The following is a 17,294-nucleotide window of genomic DNA, read 5'->3' on the forward strand; positions in this document are numbered from 1 at the left end:
AGTTCAGAACAATTGAGAACTATGTCCTCAATTTTGGAAGAGGGTGAATTGTCTGAACAGGAAGTCACATTTGAGTTGCAGGGACCTGTAACCCCAATTAGAGGGGAGTTTTCCTCTGAAGAACGCAGGTTAAAGGATCTTCATGATTCTTTACATGAGGCAAGTGGGTTAGACACTTCCCCTGAGGTGGAGTTTGCTAGGCCAGACCCGGGGGAGCATGCTGAAACCCCCTATAGAGCCTTAATGGCCAGGATCACAGAGTTCATGGGGTGGTCTGCACCTTCACAATCTTTCCAACAGGATGACCTCACGGATATTCTTGACAAAGGCCCACAGGAGGATCCTGTGGTGCCTTTTTTTTTTTTAAATATTTATTTTAAACAGGCAGGATTAGGCAATACAAAGTGATCAATCACGACAAATGGTATAAAGAAAGCACAGTAGATTACTCTCTCTTTCCCTCCCCGTGTCTTAACATTCTTCTTCTTCCTGTCGCCGCTGGGAGTTATCGTCCCGTAAAGTCCTCATGGCTAGTTGGGGCTTGTATGTCAGGGCTGGATAATTCCGATCAAAGTCTAGGATTGGGCCCCAAATGTTTTCGAAGCGATGTAGGCGGCCTGCCCCGGCAGCCGTCACCTTCTCTGCGATTAAGATGTCCCAGATTTTTACCCACCAAAAGGGTATTAACGGTCCTTCTGCTGTTTTCCAAGTGCGAGCTATTACGTTTCTGCCCGCCAATAGGCATTGAGATAACAGTTTGGCCGTAGGGCCAGATCTGGGGTAGATTCCGGTGACTGGGGCTCCCAGGAGGATGGGCTCGGGCTCCAGGGGAAGTCGCACCTGAGTGATGTCTGTGATTGTTGCTAGGCATTGTTCCCAAAAAGCCTGGGCCCTCGGGCATGACCACCACATATGGAAGAGAGTCCCTACTTGGCCGCATTGCCTCCAGCAGTTCGGGTTGAGCGTGGGGTTCATGTGGTGTAGTCTTAGGGGAGAATAATACCATCGGAGGAGGATTTTATAGGCGCCTTCCCTGTTCGTAATGCAAGATGAAGAAGTATGAGCCCGCGACCAAATGTCAACCCACAGCTGGTCCTCGACTGGGCGGCCCAGGTCTGCCTCCCATTGGGCCATATACCGGGTTTTAGAGATTAGGAAGTCAGGTTGGAGGCGTTTGTATAAGGTGGAGATGCTTCCCCTAGTTGGGAGATCATTTAGAGTCAGTTCAATGGCCGTGGGGGGGCGGGTGGCAGCTTGGCGGGTCTGTGGATGGGAGCACCAGTGGCGCAGCTGAATATACGTGAATCTGTCCTGCTCCTGAAGTTGGAAGAGTTCTTTACATCGCCTAAAGGTGCAGGGCTGTCCTCCTTCGAAAAGTTGCCCCAGGGTCACCAGGCCTCCCGCTATCCAGGATCTGAAGTTCCGGGTGGCCCAGCCAGGTGTAAAGGCCGGGTTCAGGAACACCGGTGAGGAGGGGCTGAGTCCCACTGGGATTTTCTTTTGTTTCAGTGCTTTGTCCCAGGTAGCCACAGTGTGTTTGGTGGACCTCAGGAGGTTCTGCCACTGGCGGCGCTCGGAGAGATTGATATGTGGGAGAAAACGTAGCGGGAGCGGCAGTTGCGCCTGTTCAAGGTCCACCCATCTCGGGCGGTTGGTAAGTATCTGCCATGTTCGGATACAGGCGAGTTGGGCCGCCATCTGATATTTTTGTAGGTCTGGAACTCCGAGGCCACCCAGTCTAGCATTGCCCAGCATCGTGGTCCTAGGGATTCTGGGCTTTCTCCCTTTCCAAATGAACCGTGACATTTCCTTTTGCAGATTTTGAAGGGCCGGTGCCGGGATCGGTACTGGGAGCGAAGAGCAAGCATATAGGAATCTCGGAAGCAAGTTCATTTTACAGGCCGTGATACGGCCCATCAGTGAGATTTCTTGCGCCGTCCACCGTTTTAAGTCCGCCACGAGTTCCGTGAACAGTGGGGGAAAGTTTGCTCGGTAAACTTCCCCCGGGTCAGCTGGGATCTGGACCCCCAGATAGCTGATGCTCTTAATTGACCATTGTATCGGGCATAGCGGGGCCAGAGCCTCTCGAATCTCTCGGGAAAGGGCCACCCCCATGGCAGCTGATTTCCGGAAGTTGATGGCAAAGCCGGTGACCCTTCCATAGCTCTCTATCTCAGCTAGGGCCTGAGGGAAGGAAGTGCGAGGTTCTGTGATGGTCAGTAAGACGTCGTCTGCATATAGGGCCAGTTTATGGTGTGTTGTGTCCGATTGGAAGCCCTTGATTTCCGGGTTTCGCCTGATCCGTTGGGCGAATGGTTCCATGATTAACGCAAAAAACAGTGGCGATAACGGGCAGCCCTGTCTGGTTCCGCAGGTCAGGTCAATAGGGGGAGAAAGGATGCCATTGACTCTGAGAAGGGTTTTGGGCGCAGAATAGTTAGCCAAAGCCATGGCGCAGAACTCTGGACCAAAGCCAAAGGCCTCGAGAGTAAGCCTCATGAAGTTCCAGTCCACTTTGTCAAAGGCCTTAACTGCGTCCAGGGCCAGAAGCACCAGCTCTCGAGTCTCGGGAGGCAAGTTCCGCCAGGTTCAAAGCTCTGCGAATATTATCAGCTGTAGAACGGTGTGTGATGAAGCCACTCTGGTCGGCGTCAATTATCTCTGGTAGGGTCCGGGACAGGCGGGTTGCCAGAATTTTGGAGTATAAGTTGGCGTCTATATTGAGCAGAGCAATCGGTCTGTAGGACGCAGGATTCTTTGGGTCGCCGCCAGGTTTAGGCAGCAAGACGGTGATTGATTCTTGCATTGACGGGGTTATAGTGCCCGTGGTTCTGAATGAATTAAACAGCTGTACCAGAGGTGGGAGGAGTTGGGGTTTGAAAATTTTATAAAATTTCGTTGTGTAGCCATCCGGGCCAGGGGCTCGAGACTTGAGGGATTTTATCGCCTCATCGACTTCCTCGCCGGTGATTGGGGCTTCCAATGAGTCCCGGGCTGCATCCTCTAGTCGGGGGAGCGCCGCGCTTTGCAGGTATTCCCTCTGTTCTTCGACCTTCCGAGGCGGGGCGGCCATTACCTGGGTCAGGTGGGCCGATGCAATTCGAAGCTTGTCGTGATCTGAGTATTGCGTCTTGCCCTGCTGGTCCCGTAGGCCCACGATTGTGTTGTTTCTTCTTATCTTAGCCAGTTTAGCCACCAGTAGTTTGTTTGCTTTATTATTTTTGGCATAATAGAACTGTTTGGCTTTCGTCATTTGATGGGCGGTATGTTCCGCATAGTGGGCTTCAATTTTCTTTTTTGCTATTCGGAGAGCTCGCTGCGTTTTAGGGGTCCAGCCCTTCTCCTTATGGGTCTTTTCTGCCTTCTCCAGTTCTTCTTCAAGGCCCTGACGAATTTGTTGTTTATGTCTATGATAGGCTGCCCCTTTGGCAATCAGTTCTCCCCGCACCACTGCCTTCATTGCATCCCAGGTGTTAGCTAGGGAGGTATCTTCGCTAGGGTTTTCCTTGAAGAAATTGACGATCGTGGTTGCGATAGCGTCTCTGAGTGGCATCTCATTAAGGATGGGGTCGTATAGTGTCCATCTGCGTCGCTGGGGATCAGGGGGACCCTGAACTCGGAGTTCCAAGGTGACCGGGGCGTGATCGGATAGGATTCTGGAGCCTATGGTCACCTCTTCAGTGAAGGCGAAGATTTGCAGGGATATTAGAAGGAGATCTATCCTGGAGAATGTCCGGTGAACATAAGAGTAGAAGGAGAAGTCTTTTTCAGATGGGTGGAGCACTCTCCATGAGTCCACCACTCCCAGAGTCCTGAACAAGCGCAGGAGGGCTAAGGCCGTGGTGAAGTCTCCAGGGGAGGGTGGGTGCGATTTGTCTTTTACGGGGTCCGGGACCCCATTAAAGTCCCCACCGATCACTATCTGGCCCTCCAGAAAGGGCGAAAGAGTTGTGGTGAGCGAATCATAGAAGGGTGCTTGGCCCAGGTTCGGCGCGTATACAGAGACCAGGGAGAACAGTTGTCCCGCTAGTAGGCATTTCACTGCTATGTAGCGTCCTTCCGGGCAGCTTATGGTGTCCAGAATCTGGGGATTCAGCCCCCTCCGGAACAGGATTGCAGTGCCACCTCGCTTGGAGTTGCCGGATGCGAAGAGTTGTTTTGGAAAGTCACGAGAGTGTAGGCGGCTGAAGTCTGCCGGTAGCAGGTGAGTTTCCTGTAGCATGGCCACGGCGGCGGCCTCATTCTGGAGTTTTTGTAGAATTGATTTGCGTTTAGCCGGTGAGTTCAGGCCCTTGACGTTTAGAGAGACGAACTTCCAGGTTTGCTGTTCCGGAGTGGGACCTGGGGTCGCTGATGAAGCTTGTGGGAGGGGGGGAGCTACTGAGGAATCAGCCATTATGTCGTGGGAGATGTGACCATCTGTTATCCTGCTTCAGGGGTTTTTGCTCGGACCGCCAACGGGAAGTCCAAGTTTTAACTGGGGATAGAGGACCCATTATGGGGTTAGGCCCTCCCCTGGCCAACGGGGCCGTGAACCAAAGAATAGCCAACATGGCTGAAAATGTGAGTGGTTTGCTCCAAGGACTCATAGGTGGAATGTACCTTGAAGCTGGGCATGAGCCGTGGGGGGGGGTCCGCTGCATCGGGGATGAAATCCATCCATGTTTACAAGAGTGGCGGTTGGTTCCGCTGCCCCAGTATCGCTGAGTTGGGTCATAGGGGGTCGGAAGGGTCCCTTGCAAGGTCGTTCCAAGTTATCTTCTCCTCCTAAATCTCGGAACCCTCGACCATGTATTTTGTTTGGACCTAGGGGAGGCTAGGAGGCTATGAGGTCCGAGTCAGTTGCCGCTTCAGTGGCCTGTGAGGGCGAGGAGTTAGCGGGGACCGGCTGCAATATACTTCCAGCGTCGTCTAGATGATTGATCCTGCGTATGGTACCCTTATAGGAGAATTGCAAGGCTGTAGGAAAGAGCCATTTATAGCGAACCTTTTGGGCTTGAAGGAAGGTGGTTAGCGGGCGAAGGGCTCGCCTTTTCTGGAGGGTCAACAGAGATTGGTCTTGGTAGATCTGAAGAGGGATCCCTTGGAAGGTGATTTCGTTCTCAGAGCGACTTATTGCTGATATGGCTTCCTTTGTTGTAAAGAAATGCACCCTGGTGATCACATCAGGAGGGCCGTCTGACTCAACTCCACGGCGGGGGTTTAGTCTGTGGGTGCGATCCAGTAGCAGCAGTGAATCCTCCATGTCTGGGAGGAGAGACTGAAAGAAGAGGCCCACGTATCCGGCAAGCTCTTGGTCTGGGACTGACATAGGAACCCCTCGGATGCGGAGGTTGTTGCGCCGGGCTCTGTTCTCCAAGTTTTCCTGCTTATACTCCAGGATTTCGCATTTGTCCTGCAAAAGCCCCACGGAGCGCTGAATCTCAGACAGGGAGGAGGCGTGGTCCTGGGCTCGATCCTCAATCTCCCCCACTCTCTGTTCTATCTCCGAGACCCTTTTATCGGTAGTCTCCAACTTGGCCGTAAGCTCCGACATACATGATCTAAATTCGGTTTTAATGTCAGCCATGAAATCACGAATGTCCTCCTTAGTTGCTAACGGTCCCCTGTTGTCCAGAGATTCTCGTGAGGCGGGGGGAAGAGTGTCCAGTTTCTTTGCTTTGTCGGACGACATTAGCATTGTTGCTATGTCTGAGGACTTGGCGGATTTCGGTTGCCTAGACATGGTGTGGCCTGGCAAGCGTGGGTCAGGGCCACAGGCAGTTCATACGCAAAAGTGGCGATGACTTGAGGGTGGCCTGAAACCCTCTGGGGGCTGGAATGAGTGTTCCGATGTCCTGGTTGCACGCAGGGGCTTCTAGTGCGAAGGGGAGGAGGATTAAAGTGTCGTCCCGGTCTCACTGGTACCAAGCTGGGCGGGGGGGGTGGCGGGCGTGGGCTGGGGCGCCCCAGGAAGCAAACAAGGGGACGAGCGGGAGCAGCTCAGGTGCCGGGGCACGCCAGTTCAGGCTGGGCTCTCAGAGAGGAGGGCGCGGGTCCAGATCGCCACGGGTGCCCGCCGGATTCCTGGTGGTAATGGTGGCAGTAGAGGGTTTATGTCACCGTTAGGAGGGCAGTAGAGCGTGGCGCCGTTATCCGGAACTATGGGCCAGGAGGTCTGTTCCTGCAGGGGTGCAAAGTCTGATGGAGGTGGAGTTGGTCCGAGGCTCGCCCTCGAGAACTCTATGGCCCCGGCCCCCTCCTCCAAAGTGGCGGCGGGGCGTAGCGGAGGGCGAGAGCCGAGGGACCGCAGCTGCGTGGTGTGGCGCGCCCCCGGTGTATCTGGGGCGGCTGCAAGGTCTTCTTCTCCTGGGGGCGTCCGGGACAGAGGGGGAAGCAAAGGGGGGCCCGGGGCCCGAAGCTCCTACCTCGTCTCCCGCCGCCTGGGATGTCAGCTGGATCGCCGGAGTGCTCAGGGGTCCATAGGAGGAGCTCCGATGGCGAGGCCGCGTCTCGGCCGTTGTCGCTGGGTCCCGTCCGCCATCTTGGATTACGCGGCGGAGGGGCCGCGAAATGCAGGCGGCCTGATCATCTTTGTCTCGGCGAATCCGGGTCCCAGCAGCTCAGCGGCGGGGCTCCGGACCTTCTCACATCCCCTCACCGAGTTGGGTCCGAAAACGCTGCCTGGGAACCTTCACAAGCTGGGATGCAGCGGGCTTCCCACGGAGGCCATCAAGGAGGCGACTGCATAGTCCGCGCTCCAGGCCACGCCCCCCCTGTGGTGCCTTTTCATAAAGCTCTTCAGAGAAAGATCATGACAAACTGGGAAACCCCAGATGTCGTACCAGCAGTAAATAAAAAACTGTCTACAAAGTACAGGGTATCTTCTACAGACCCGGAGTTTTTGTCTAAACACCCATCCCCAGAAAGTCTGGTGGTACAGGCAGCATCCTCTACCGATGTCAAGACAGCTTATCCTACCGTCCCACAGGACAGGGACGATAAAAAATATGATGCTATGGCAAAGTCTTTTCAGCATGTAGCATGGCGTTAAAATCTGTTAATGCTACTTGCACCCTTGCTAAGTTCAGCCATATACTTTGGGAGTGTGCTTCTACAGCGGCTGACTGTATCCCGGAGGGAGAAGAAAGGGATGCGTTCCTGAATATTATACAGGACGGTAAAGACGCTATGTGCGAATCCCTCCAGACGGGCACTGATTCGGCTGACCGTATCAGCAGAGCAATGGCGGCAAGTACATCAACCAGGAGATTCGCTTGGTTGAGAAAGTCTGGTTTTGCCCCAGATCTGCAAGCCAGGCTCTTGAACATGCCATTCGATGGCTCTTCTTTGTTCGGGAAAAAGGCGGATGACAGTTTAGAAAAACTGCAAACTTCAAAAGCAGCAGCAAAATCCCTAGGAGCTGCAATCCGTCAGACTCCTTTTCGTCCCACAGGAATCTCTGCGAGGGACAAGTCCTTTCGCTTCTACTCCGCATTCGGAAGAGGTAGAGGACGACCGGGACAAAGAAGAACTACCCGAGGTGGACTGGGTAGATATTCAAAAGCCGCAGCAACAGCAGGTGCCTCTTTACCATCGGCATCTGCATCAGCTGCCCCAAAACCACTCTGAGGACTTCCCTCACAGGACACCTGTAGGAGGCAGGTTGACTCAACATCTGGCGGTATGGCAGGCTATCACGTCAGATGCTTGGGCATTGGAAACAGTTGCCCAAGGTTACTGCCTGCCTTTCCTACGTATACCTCAGAGTCATCCACCGGGGATCAGCTCTCAGAAAGCTCCAGATCCGCTCCTCTTGCAGGAAATTTTGGACCTGCTAGAGAGGTGCCATAGAACCGGTACCTGTAGCGGAGAGGAACAAGGGCTGGTACTCCCCTTACTTTCTCATTCCAAAGAAAGACGGAGGACTGAGACCCATCTTGGACTTGCGAGAATTGAACAAATTCCTCAGAAAAGACAAATTCAAGATGGTCACTCTTTCTCAGATCCTCCAGGCCCTTCAGTTCCAGGACTGGTTGGTATCTCTGGACCTTCAGGACGCTTATTTCCATGTGCCTATCCATCTCAAACACAGGAAATACCTGAGGTTCGCAATTGGCAACTCTCACTATCAATTTCGAGTGCTGCCATTTGGGCTGACCTCCGCCCCGAGGGTCTTCACCAAGTTAATGTCGGTAGTGGCTGCAAGTCTAAGGAGGGAAGGGATTCACGTCTACCCCTACCTGGACGATTGGTTGATCAGGGCTGTTTCTTCGGAACAAGCTCAGATCCAGCTAAATTACGTGTGCCACTCCCTTCACAGACTGGGCTTCTCCCTCAATTTAAAGAAGTCACAAATGATACCATCGCAGAGACTCCAGTTGATAGGAGCGATCCTGGACACTTCCCTGGGAAAAGCCTCGCCACCAGAGGTGAGGGCTCAAGATATTCTACAGATGGTTACCAAGTTCCAACATGCCCAACGTCTCCCAGCCTTCGACTTTTTGAGGTTGCTAGGCCTCATGGCATCCTGCATTTTCCTAGTGCCAGAGGCTCGCCTGAGAATGAGATCCCTCCAGTGGGCACTGAGGACTCAGTGGTCACAATTCTCAGGGAGAATGACAGATCTTCTTCAGGTTCCTGGCAGGGTGGCTCGAGACCTTCGGTGGTGGGCCTGTCAAGAGAACATTCTGAAAGGAGAACAGTTTTGGCAACCCTGGCCGGAGATAACAGTAGTCACGGATGCCTCACTCACGGGGCGGGGAGCCCACGCCAACGACTTGACCATCAGCGGTCGTTGGTCTCCATCGGAGTCCAGACTACATATCAACCTGTTAGAGCTGAGAGCCATCAGACTTGCGCTGAAGGCTTTCCTGCCAACTGTACAAGGGAAGAACGTCCTGATAATGACGGACAACACGGTGGCCATGCATTACCTCAACAAAAGAGGAGGCGTAGGATCACTACCCCTGTGCAGAGAGGCGATGCAGCTCTGGTTTTGGGCAATCCAAGAAGGAATCTCTATATCGGCAGTTCACCTAGCCGGAGAGAAGAACTTGACAGCGGACGCTCTGAGCAGGCAGCACACAGTCTCCCACGAGTGGGAGCTAGCTCAGGAAGTCCTTCAAGAGATCTTCGCCCTTTGGGGAACCCCTCAGGTAGATCTGTTCGCCACCAGCCTAAACGGGAAATGCGACCTGTTCTGCTCAAGGGAATTTCCCCCGAGAGGAGCTCTGGGAGACGCGTTCATAGTGGACTGGGAGTTTCCGCTTCTGTACGCGTTCCCACCGGTCCCTGTCAATCCTCAAATGATCAGGAAGTTGAGAAGATTCCGGCGAACCATGATCCTAATTGCCCCGGATTGGGCCAGGAGAACGTGGTACCCGGACCTTCTAGACTTGTCCATCTGCCCTCCAATTCGACTTCCACTCAGAGAGAACCTACTCTCACAGAAGGGAGGTCAGGTTCTCCATCCAGACATCAAAACCCTCAACCTTCACGCTTGGCTTCTGAAAGGCTGAGATACAAGGATTGGGACCTCCCTGATGACGTCATGGAGGTGTTGCTTTTGGCCAGAAGGCCAGCAACAAAGTCTTTATACCGCTGCCGTTTGAACAAATTTTGCAGCTGGTTTAGAGAACAGAATATCGACCCTTTTTCATGTGGTACACCAATGGTTTTGTCCTTCCTACTATATTTGGCAAATTCAGGCAAACCGCAGCGTTTTCCAACACAACCGCGTTGTCTGCCTGAATCTGCTTTACCATTTGCTCCCCACGGGAGCCCGAGAGCCCCAAATGGAAAAGCAGATTCAGTCAGACACAAACGCGGCATTGCGGAAAACAACCAATTTTGTGTCTGCCTGAATCTGCTTTTCCATTTGGGGCTCTCGGGCTCCCCGTGGGGAGCCCGAGAGCCCCAAATGGGAAATCAGCTGCAGGTAGAAACACTACGCGGCATGTAAACATAACCGCGTGTGTTTCGGTTGTGTTGGAAAACGCTGCGGTTTTAAAACCGCAGCGTTTTCCAACACAATAACGTTTTATTTATGTTTGCGGTCGCTTCAAAAGCGACCGCAAACATAAATACAACGTTTTTAAAGCTGCGGTTTTATTTCTAAGTTTTCCGGGCTCCTCCAGCCCGGAAAACTTAGAAAAAAAACCGCAGCTAGTGCTTATTTTTTGTAAAAAAAATAAATAGCACTTACCGAGATTCAGCTGCAGCTTTCCTGCTCTGGTCTCCGGTCCGCGTCCTCAGAGTCCCGGCACTAATGAAGGGAAAGCCACCCTGCGGTAGACTTTGTTTACTACAGCTGGCTGGCTTTTCCTTCATTAGTGCCGCAAAAGCAAAAGCCAGCACAGGAGGGCCTCCATTTCACAAAATGGCGGCACCCCTGTGCTTGCTTTTTCGAATTTTGAGCTTGAATAGCTCAAAATTTTACATAGGAAGTTTTAAAACGGAGGATGCTAGTATATTTTTTTTTATGTGACCTATCTATTTTTTTAAATAAAATTTTTTACTAGACCATCCCTTTAAGCCCTCTTAAAAAGAGAGCAACTCCGATATAGGTCCAGCCCAAACACCAAATATTTGAACTATATATTGTGTATAGAATATTAGTTTAGTCTGTGCTAACTCATCTTGTAAGATATTTTGATAATCAAAGTACATGAATACCTTGGCAAAACAAGGAGCCATACAGGCTCCCATACAAGTTCCTGTTATTTGTGAAGAAAATTTTAAACTCCTCACTAAATCGGAAGTAGTTATCATTTAACACCAATTTCAGTGAAGTCAACAAACGTTTTGTCTTCCCCAACACCTTCATGCAGGAGCAAGAACCTTTCCATCGCTGAAAGCCCCTCTTCATGAGGGATCGAAGTGTATAGGCTAACAGCATTGCATGTAAAGAGTGTCACTTCTGCATACTCCAATTCCAACACATCGAGTTTACATAGGAAATCAATAGTGACCTTCAAATATGAAGGTGTCCTCATGACCAAGGGTTGCACAATACAATCGATATATGTATTGTAAAAGTGGCTCTAAAGTTGAATTCATGGCTGCCGCAATGGGGTGATCGTAGTATTAATCAGTGACTTATGAATTTTTGGATGCGTGATTTGGGATTGTGACACATTTCAGATAACACTTTGCAAGAGACACAGCCTTAGAGTTTGAACTCTGCCCCATATTCAATCACAACTTGATGTGATTTGTACAGAAGTGTGTGAGCAGTTCCAAAGCGTTGACAATGACAGTAGGTCTGTGTAGGTAATATGTAGAAAACAAAAGCAGCGTGTCAATCGTTAGTACCCAATGGAAATTGTTACTGATGTTAATCCAAGTGTAGATGAAAGGTTGAGTAATTGTTTGTAATCTAAACCAGAACCAGATCATCACTCCTGTATCCTAGTGCAAGTCAAGAGATGGGCTAGAATATTTTGGGTGGGTACAATTCCATATTTTGAAGGGTCAGTACATCCTTATTCCCCCCCCCTTTTTTGGTTGTGCCATAGCAGAAACGCATGCAATGTGGGTTGATTGCTCTTAGTGCTTCAGCTTCCATAAACTGCTACTGTAGAACTGTTGCCACTGTTAAACGTAGGTAAATCTATGAACTATACTAATGCTAGAGAAATATAGTCACATCTAAGTCACTTTTTTCCTTCAGCATCTTATCCCAGAAAACCTTTTGCTGACCCTTCCAAAGCTGTGCATACCAAAAATGGTAGTGAGAATGTGTGACTGCTTTTCTGTCCATACTCTGAAATAAATGTTATCCGTTCTTATGTTCTTGATATTGGCAACCTACTCCAGATTATTGGCAGCATTCTGGTACTGTTTGGTAGCAACATATACAATAGTTTTTAAAATTGTATTTTTCGGTCATTACAACTGTAATTGAGAAATGGACACAGGATTTACAGAAGAGCTACCTGATGCGTCACCTATCCTTATATTTAGAGATGTCAGTCTTTGGTTATCTCCTGACTAAAATATCAGCATCATTTGTTGATATGATATAGTATTTTCACTAAAACAGGCATTACTCTGTTGGGAAACTTTGGACATTTGAGTGTTGCATCTTATGAAACATTGGTACTTCATCAACTAAAACATGCACTTTCTGTTTTTGTTTTCCTTTAACAGGTTTTCAAGCAACAATCAGTGCTCCCCATATGGTAAGGTTAAGGTATTTGCTTCTAAATGTATGCAAAGCGTAATTGCAAATGTTATTTCTGATGTTTGTTAATCTGCTTAGAATCACATGCTGTGCATAGTCCGACATCCAGTGGTCAATGCGGAGTATTGCATTTTGTTTTTCGTAGTCGAAAAGGGGATGTCGACAAGGCGTGTCTGTAACACTATCCCTATAGTGACGTGCAGTGAACCCACAACCCCTCACGCTTCGAGGTCTCTCAGATTGTTTTTTTCCACCCAGTTATTGGTCGCCTTTATGCGGAGCTCCTAGAGAGACATTGCGAAATCATTTCCTCGACCCTCGGTTGTTTATTATTATTAATAACTATCACATAGATCCCTCCCTTGACGTAGCTGCCAAGCTGTTCTCCGCCGAGCAAGATCTTCGACAGAGGGATGAGCGGAGGAGATCCTTCGGCGCTGCCGAACACGTGGCCTGGGCTCGCCGGCCTAATACAGTAGGGAGAGTGGGGTTGTGTCTTTTCTTTGTTTCACCCTAAGAATGCCTTTCTCTTTCCCCTCCCTCTCTTTCGAGGTCGTAATCACATTTCATGCCCTCAGCTATGGATATTGCGTACATTGCCAGTAAAGATTTGGCACTGCCTAGCGCGACGGCGAGCGATCCCTCGACGAGGAAGCTGATCGCCGAAAGCCTCGCGCGTATAGCTTCTAAAGCCGGCCAGAGACGGACGGCAGGTGACGCGTTGAAAACCGCTCACAAGGCCAAAGAAACGCAGAGGACACCGGAGGGTAGGCTGGGACAGCTCCCACCATCGACAGAAGACCCTAGCCAGAAAGAAGGTTTCTCAGAAGGCGAAGGGACCCTATCTTCGACGCTATGGGACAGAACTAAGCAACTACAGGGAGAGGAAACTCCCTTTTCACTCCCAGACCACTCTGGCCTACCGTACTGGACTGTAGAGGTTCCAGCCATGTATGGACAAGCTAGACAGGTTCATGGCCATCCCAGAAAATGGGACACCCAAGAGGCCAAGGAAGGTACTCCAGGAGGGCCCAAGGGCTAAATACCCGAAGCTCTTTAACCCCCTACAGGAAGACATGAACTCTTACGACCTCACTGAAGAGGACTCTCACTTCCAGGAAGATGAGTTTGTGAATAATGAAGACCAACAAGAGGAAGAAGGTTTTCATGATGACACTAACATAGGTGAGGAGGGCTATGAGGAGGACCCAGGTGAAGGTGGCTCACAGCCCTGGCAGTCGCCATCAGGGTCTACAGACCCCGACATTCTAGACATTTCTTCTCCTCAGACCACACCGGTCAGGAACCCATCTCCAGTAGACGGTCAGCCCACCTTCAATGCGCTACCGAGGAAGGCAGCAGCACATTTTGAAGTTGAAACTTGGGAGGTCACCCCAGATACTGATTTTGTTGAAAGGATTATTGAAGAAAAACCTCCCACTAGTCAAACTATTCCTATCCTCGCCTCGGTTAAGAGACGACTCACCCCATCGCTGTCCACCCCCGCGTTGGTAAGAGGGGTCAATCCAAGAATCGAGAAATTGTTCTCACCCTCTCAGTCAGACCCATTATATATCAGGGGTCACTCAGTCCCGGACTCCTTAGTGGCGACTAACACAAGGACGAGGGCTGGGGTTCCACTGTCAACCAGTGAAGGACCCCCAGATAAAGAAGGGAAAAAGCTTTATGCCTTGGGTAAAAGAATTATCGCCTCAGCAGCGTTTTCAATTGGGATTGCCAATAATAATACATTGCTGGCAAGCTATGCTGATGCTCAATGGGGAAAGTTTAAGCAGGACATCGAAGAAGCCCCTGAACCTCTAAGAACTTGCTTATTGGCTACAGTTACAGAAGGAGCTCTGGTCAACCAGAGCATCATTAAGAACACTCTTGATGCGCCAGAAACTGCTGGCCGTTCTTTGGTGCAGGGAATTCTGCTGAAGCGTCACGTCTGTCTTCTCAATTCCGGTTTCAAGGCAGAAACGCAGGCGTCACTCATTAATAAGCCAATAGAAGAGTCCAATCTCTTTGGAAGGGCAGTGGACGACGCACTGGAAAATGCGAAGAAAGAATTCGACACCATAAAGATCTTAGACTAAATCTCAACGCCTCCAAACAGGCGGGGATTTGGCAACAAGCGCTTTTTCCGTGGCCAACGCCAACAGCAGCAGCAGCAACAGCATTACACTGCAGGCAACTGGCCCTCTAATCAGTGTACCAGTAACCAGTATAACCAAAGAGGACAACGCCGTGGCAAGGGCAGAGGCCGGGGCTCCAGCCCCAGAGGCACCCCGTCAAATAACACCAAATGACCCGAAGGTTCGGGTCCCCTCCCATGCGTCTGCGGTTGGCGGCCGGATAACATCGTTCCTATCAGCATGGGAGGGAATAACATCAGACCGGTGGGTATTGTCAACCATAGCCCACGGGTACTGTATAGAGTTCAATTGGTCCCCCACCTACAGACCTCCAAGGGGACGACGCCTGTCACCAGAACACCTCGTCATCCTCCTGCAAGAAGTAGAACAGCTGCTACAGAAAGGAGCAATAGGGGTCGTGCCCCTATCTCAGGTAATGGAAGGTATTTATTCAGTGTACTTCCATGTACCCAAAAAGGACCTAACCATGTGACCTGTACTAGATCTGCGCCCAGCGAACAAATTTGTAAAACCACAAAAATTTCGTGGTAACATTATAGGAGGTAATTCCCCTGCTATCTCAGGGGGACTACATGACAACACTGAACATGAAAGATGCATACTTTCTTATTTTGATGTTGCCAGCGCACAGAAAATACCTCAGGTTCATGATAGAGGGCAAACACTACCAGTTCAGAGTGCTACCCTTCGGCATAGCGTCTGCACCGAGAGTATTCACGTAGGTACTGGCAGTGGCAGCGGCCCACCTGCGCAGGTTGTCCATACCGGTATACCCTTACCTCGACGATTGGCTCATAACAGGGGAGTCTTACGAGACATGCTTCTCAAACAACCAAAATACAGTAGACCTTTTGTTCCAACTGGGCTTCTCCATCAACGAGAAGAAGTCCAGCTTAGACCCCAGCCAAATCAAACAATTCCTAGGGGCTCTAATTCGAACAAAGGACGGCCTCGTCTTCCCCTCAAACGAGAGGGTCCAAAATATGCTGTTTCAGATGTTTCAGATCCCTCAATATGTGGCCGGTCGAGAGGTGATGGTACGCAAAGCAATGCGCTTGCTAGGAATAATGGCGTCACATATTTATTTGGTACCTCACGCGCACCTGCGCATGCGCCCAATTCAAGAGTGGCTCAACAGCCAGTGGTGTCAGGCCAGCGGACAATGGGACGATCTAGTGGTGGTCTCGCAGGCCTTGGTTCTCTCGCTACGGTGGTGGTCGAAGGAAAACCTGGTAATAGGGAAACCATTTGCCACCCCCCGCAGTGGAAGCCACTCTAACCACAAACTCATCCCTCACAGGATTTGGGGCTCACCTATCACATCAGACTGCTCACAGAGTTTGGACTCCGAGCGTAGCTTCCAAGCACATAAACTTACTGGCTACTTGCGGTGTTCAAGGCACTAGAAGCCTCCCAGACACACCTACAAGGGAAAACAGTGATGGTCCTCACGGACAGCACCACAGCCATGTACTACCTCAACAAGCAAGGGGGCACACACTCTCCAGGACTGTCCAAGCTGTCCCAGAACATCTGGAAGTGGGCTCTCGGACACATGTTCCTATTGTCACAACATGTACCAGGGGAACTCAATCTGCTAGCAGTCGAACTCAGCAGAGACTTCCCTCTGCCCTCAGAGTACGAATGGCGGTTACACGAAGACATCATCTTTGACGTCTTCACACAATGGGGCTTCCCAGAAATAGACCTGTTCGCAACTCTGGAGAACTCACAATGCCTAGATTACACCTCCAGATACCCACAGAACTGCTCAAAGGGGAACAGTCTCTGGATACCATGGTCAGGGGAATTTGTTTACGCTCTCCCCCAGCCCTCCCCCCCCGCCCCCCCGACTCCTCTGGTGAACAAGATAGTACACAAGATGCACCAGGAACCAGTCACCATGATGCTGATAGCCCCGATGTGGGCCCGCCAACCATGGTTTGCGCACCTTATGGAGATGTCCCTGTCCCCACCGGTGAAACTGCCCTGCCCGTACAACATACTGTCACAGGACAAGGGCAAGACACTACACCCATGCCCACAGAACATGAATTTAGCAGCCTGGCTCCTGAGGTCATAGAATTTGGCCATTTGCAACTCCCACAGAGATGCATGGACATTCTCAGAGAAGCAAGAAAACCCAACACTTGCCACTGCTGTTCTAGCAAGTGGAAGAGATTTGTCATCTGGTGTAGAGGTAAGAACATCAACCCCGTCCACTGCTCTCCCACACAAATTGTCCTTTACCCGACCCATTTACTGGACTCAGGTCTAGTGTTCAATTCTATTAAAGTCCATCTACCGGCACTTTCTGCATACACCACCTCTCAACTTAAGGTGTCATGGTGGAAAGTCCCAGTTATCAAAGCCTTCATGGAGGGGGTAAAGAGGATACACCCTCCGATAGCAAACCCAGCTCCCGGCTGGGACCTTAATGTGGTACTTACCTGGCTCATGGGCTCACCCTTTGAACCCATGCACAAGGCAACTCTTAAGGACCTCACTCTTAAGACTGCTTTCCTAATAGCTATCACCTCCATTAGGAGAGTAAGTGAACTACAGGCTCTTTCTATTCTAGACCCCTTTGTAACAGTTCACAAAGATAAGGTGGTCCTACGCACACACCCAAGGTTTGCACAGAAATTCATATCGAAATTCCATGTCAACCAGTCAATAGAACTACCAACGTTCTTTCAAAACCCTTCCAATTTGGGAGAAAAGAGCCTGCATACACTCGATGTACGCAGAGCTGTCATGTTTTATATGGAAAGAACTAGGCCACTGAGAAACACTAATCAGTTCTTTGTCTCGGTGGCAGCAGGAAGAGAAGATGCAGTCTCAAAGTCCACTATATCTAGATGGATTGTTCAATGCATCACTCTCTGTTACACTCTTGCTAAGAGAGAACTACCCTTAAAGCCAAGAGCACACTCTACTTGAGGCACTGGGGCATCCATAGCATTCAT

The 17,294-nt window shown here is 50.6% G+C and overlaps 1 protein-coding gene across 5 annotated transcripts in view; it reads left to right on the forward strand.

Moving 5' to 3' along the window:
* Positions 1-17,294, forward strand: part of LOC138467840 (protein-L-isoaspartate(D-aspartate) O-methyltransferase) — a 735,278-nt gene that overhangs the window by 180,532 nt on the left and 537,452 nt on the right. For all 5 annotated transcript variants that reach the window (XM_069608118.1, XM_069608119.1, XM_069608120.1 and 2 more), the window contains one exon: positions 12,133-12,164. In XM_069608118.1, the coding sequence (XP_069464219.1) occupies positions 12,133-12,164 (32 nt within the window). The remainder of the gene's footprint in view (positions 1-12,132; positions 12,165-17,294) is intronic.

The sequence above is a fragment of the Ambystoma mexicanum genome, chromosome 4q (assembly GCF_040938575.1).
Source record: "Ambystoma mexicanum isolate Mex_15411 chromosome 4q, UKY_AmexF1_1, whole genome shotgun sequence".
In the NCBI taxonomy this organism is placed as follows: domain Eukaryota; kingdom Metazoa; phylum Chordata; class Amphibia; order Caudata; family Ambystomatidae; genus Ambystoma; species Ambystoma mexicanum.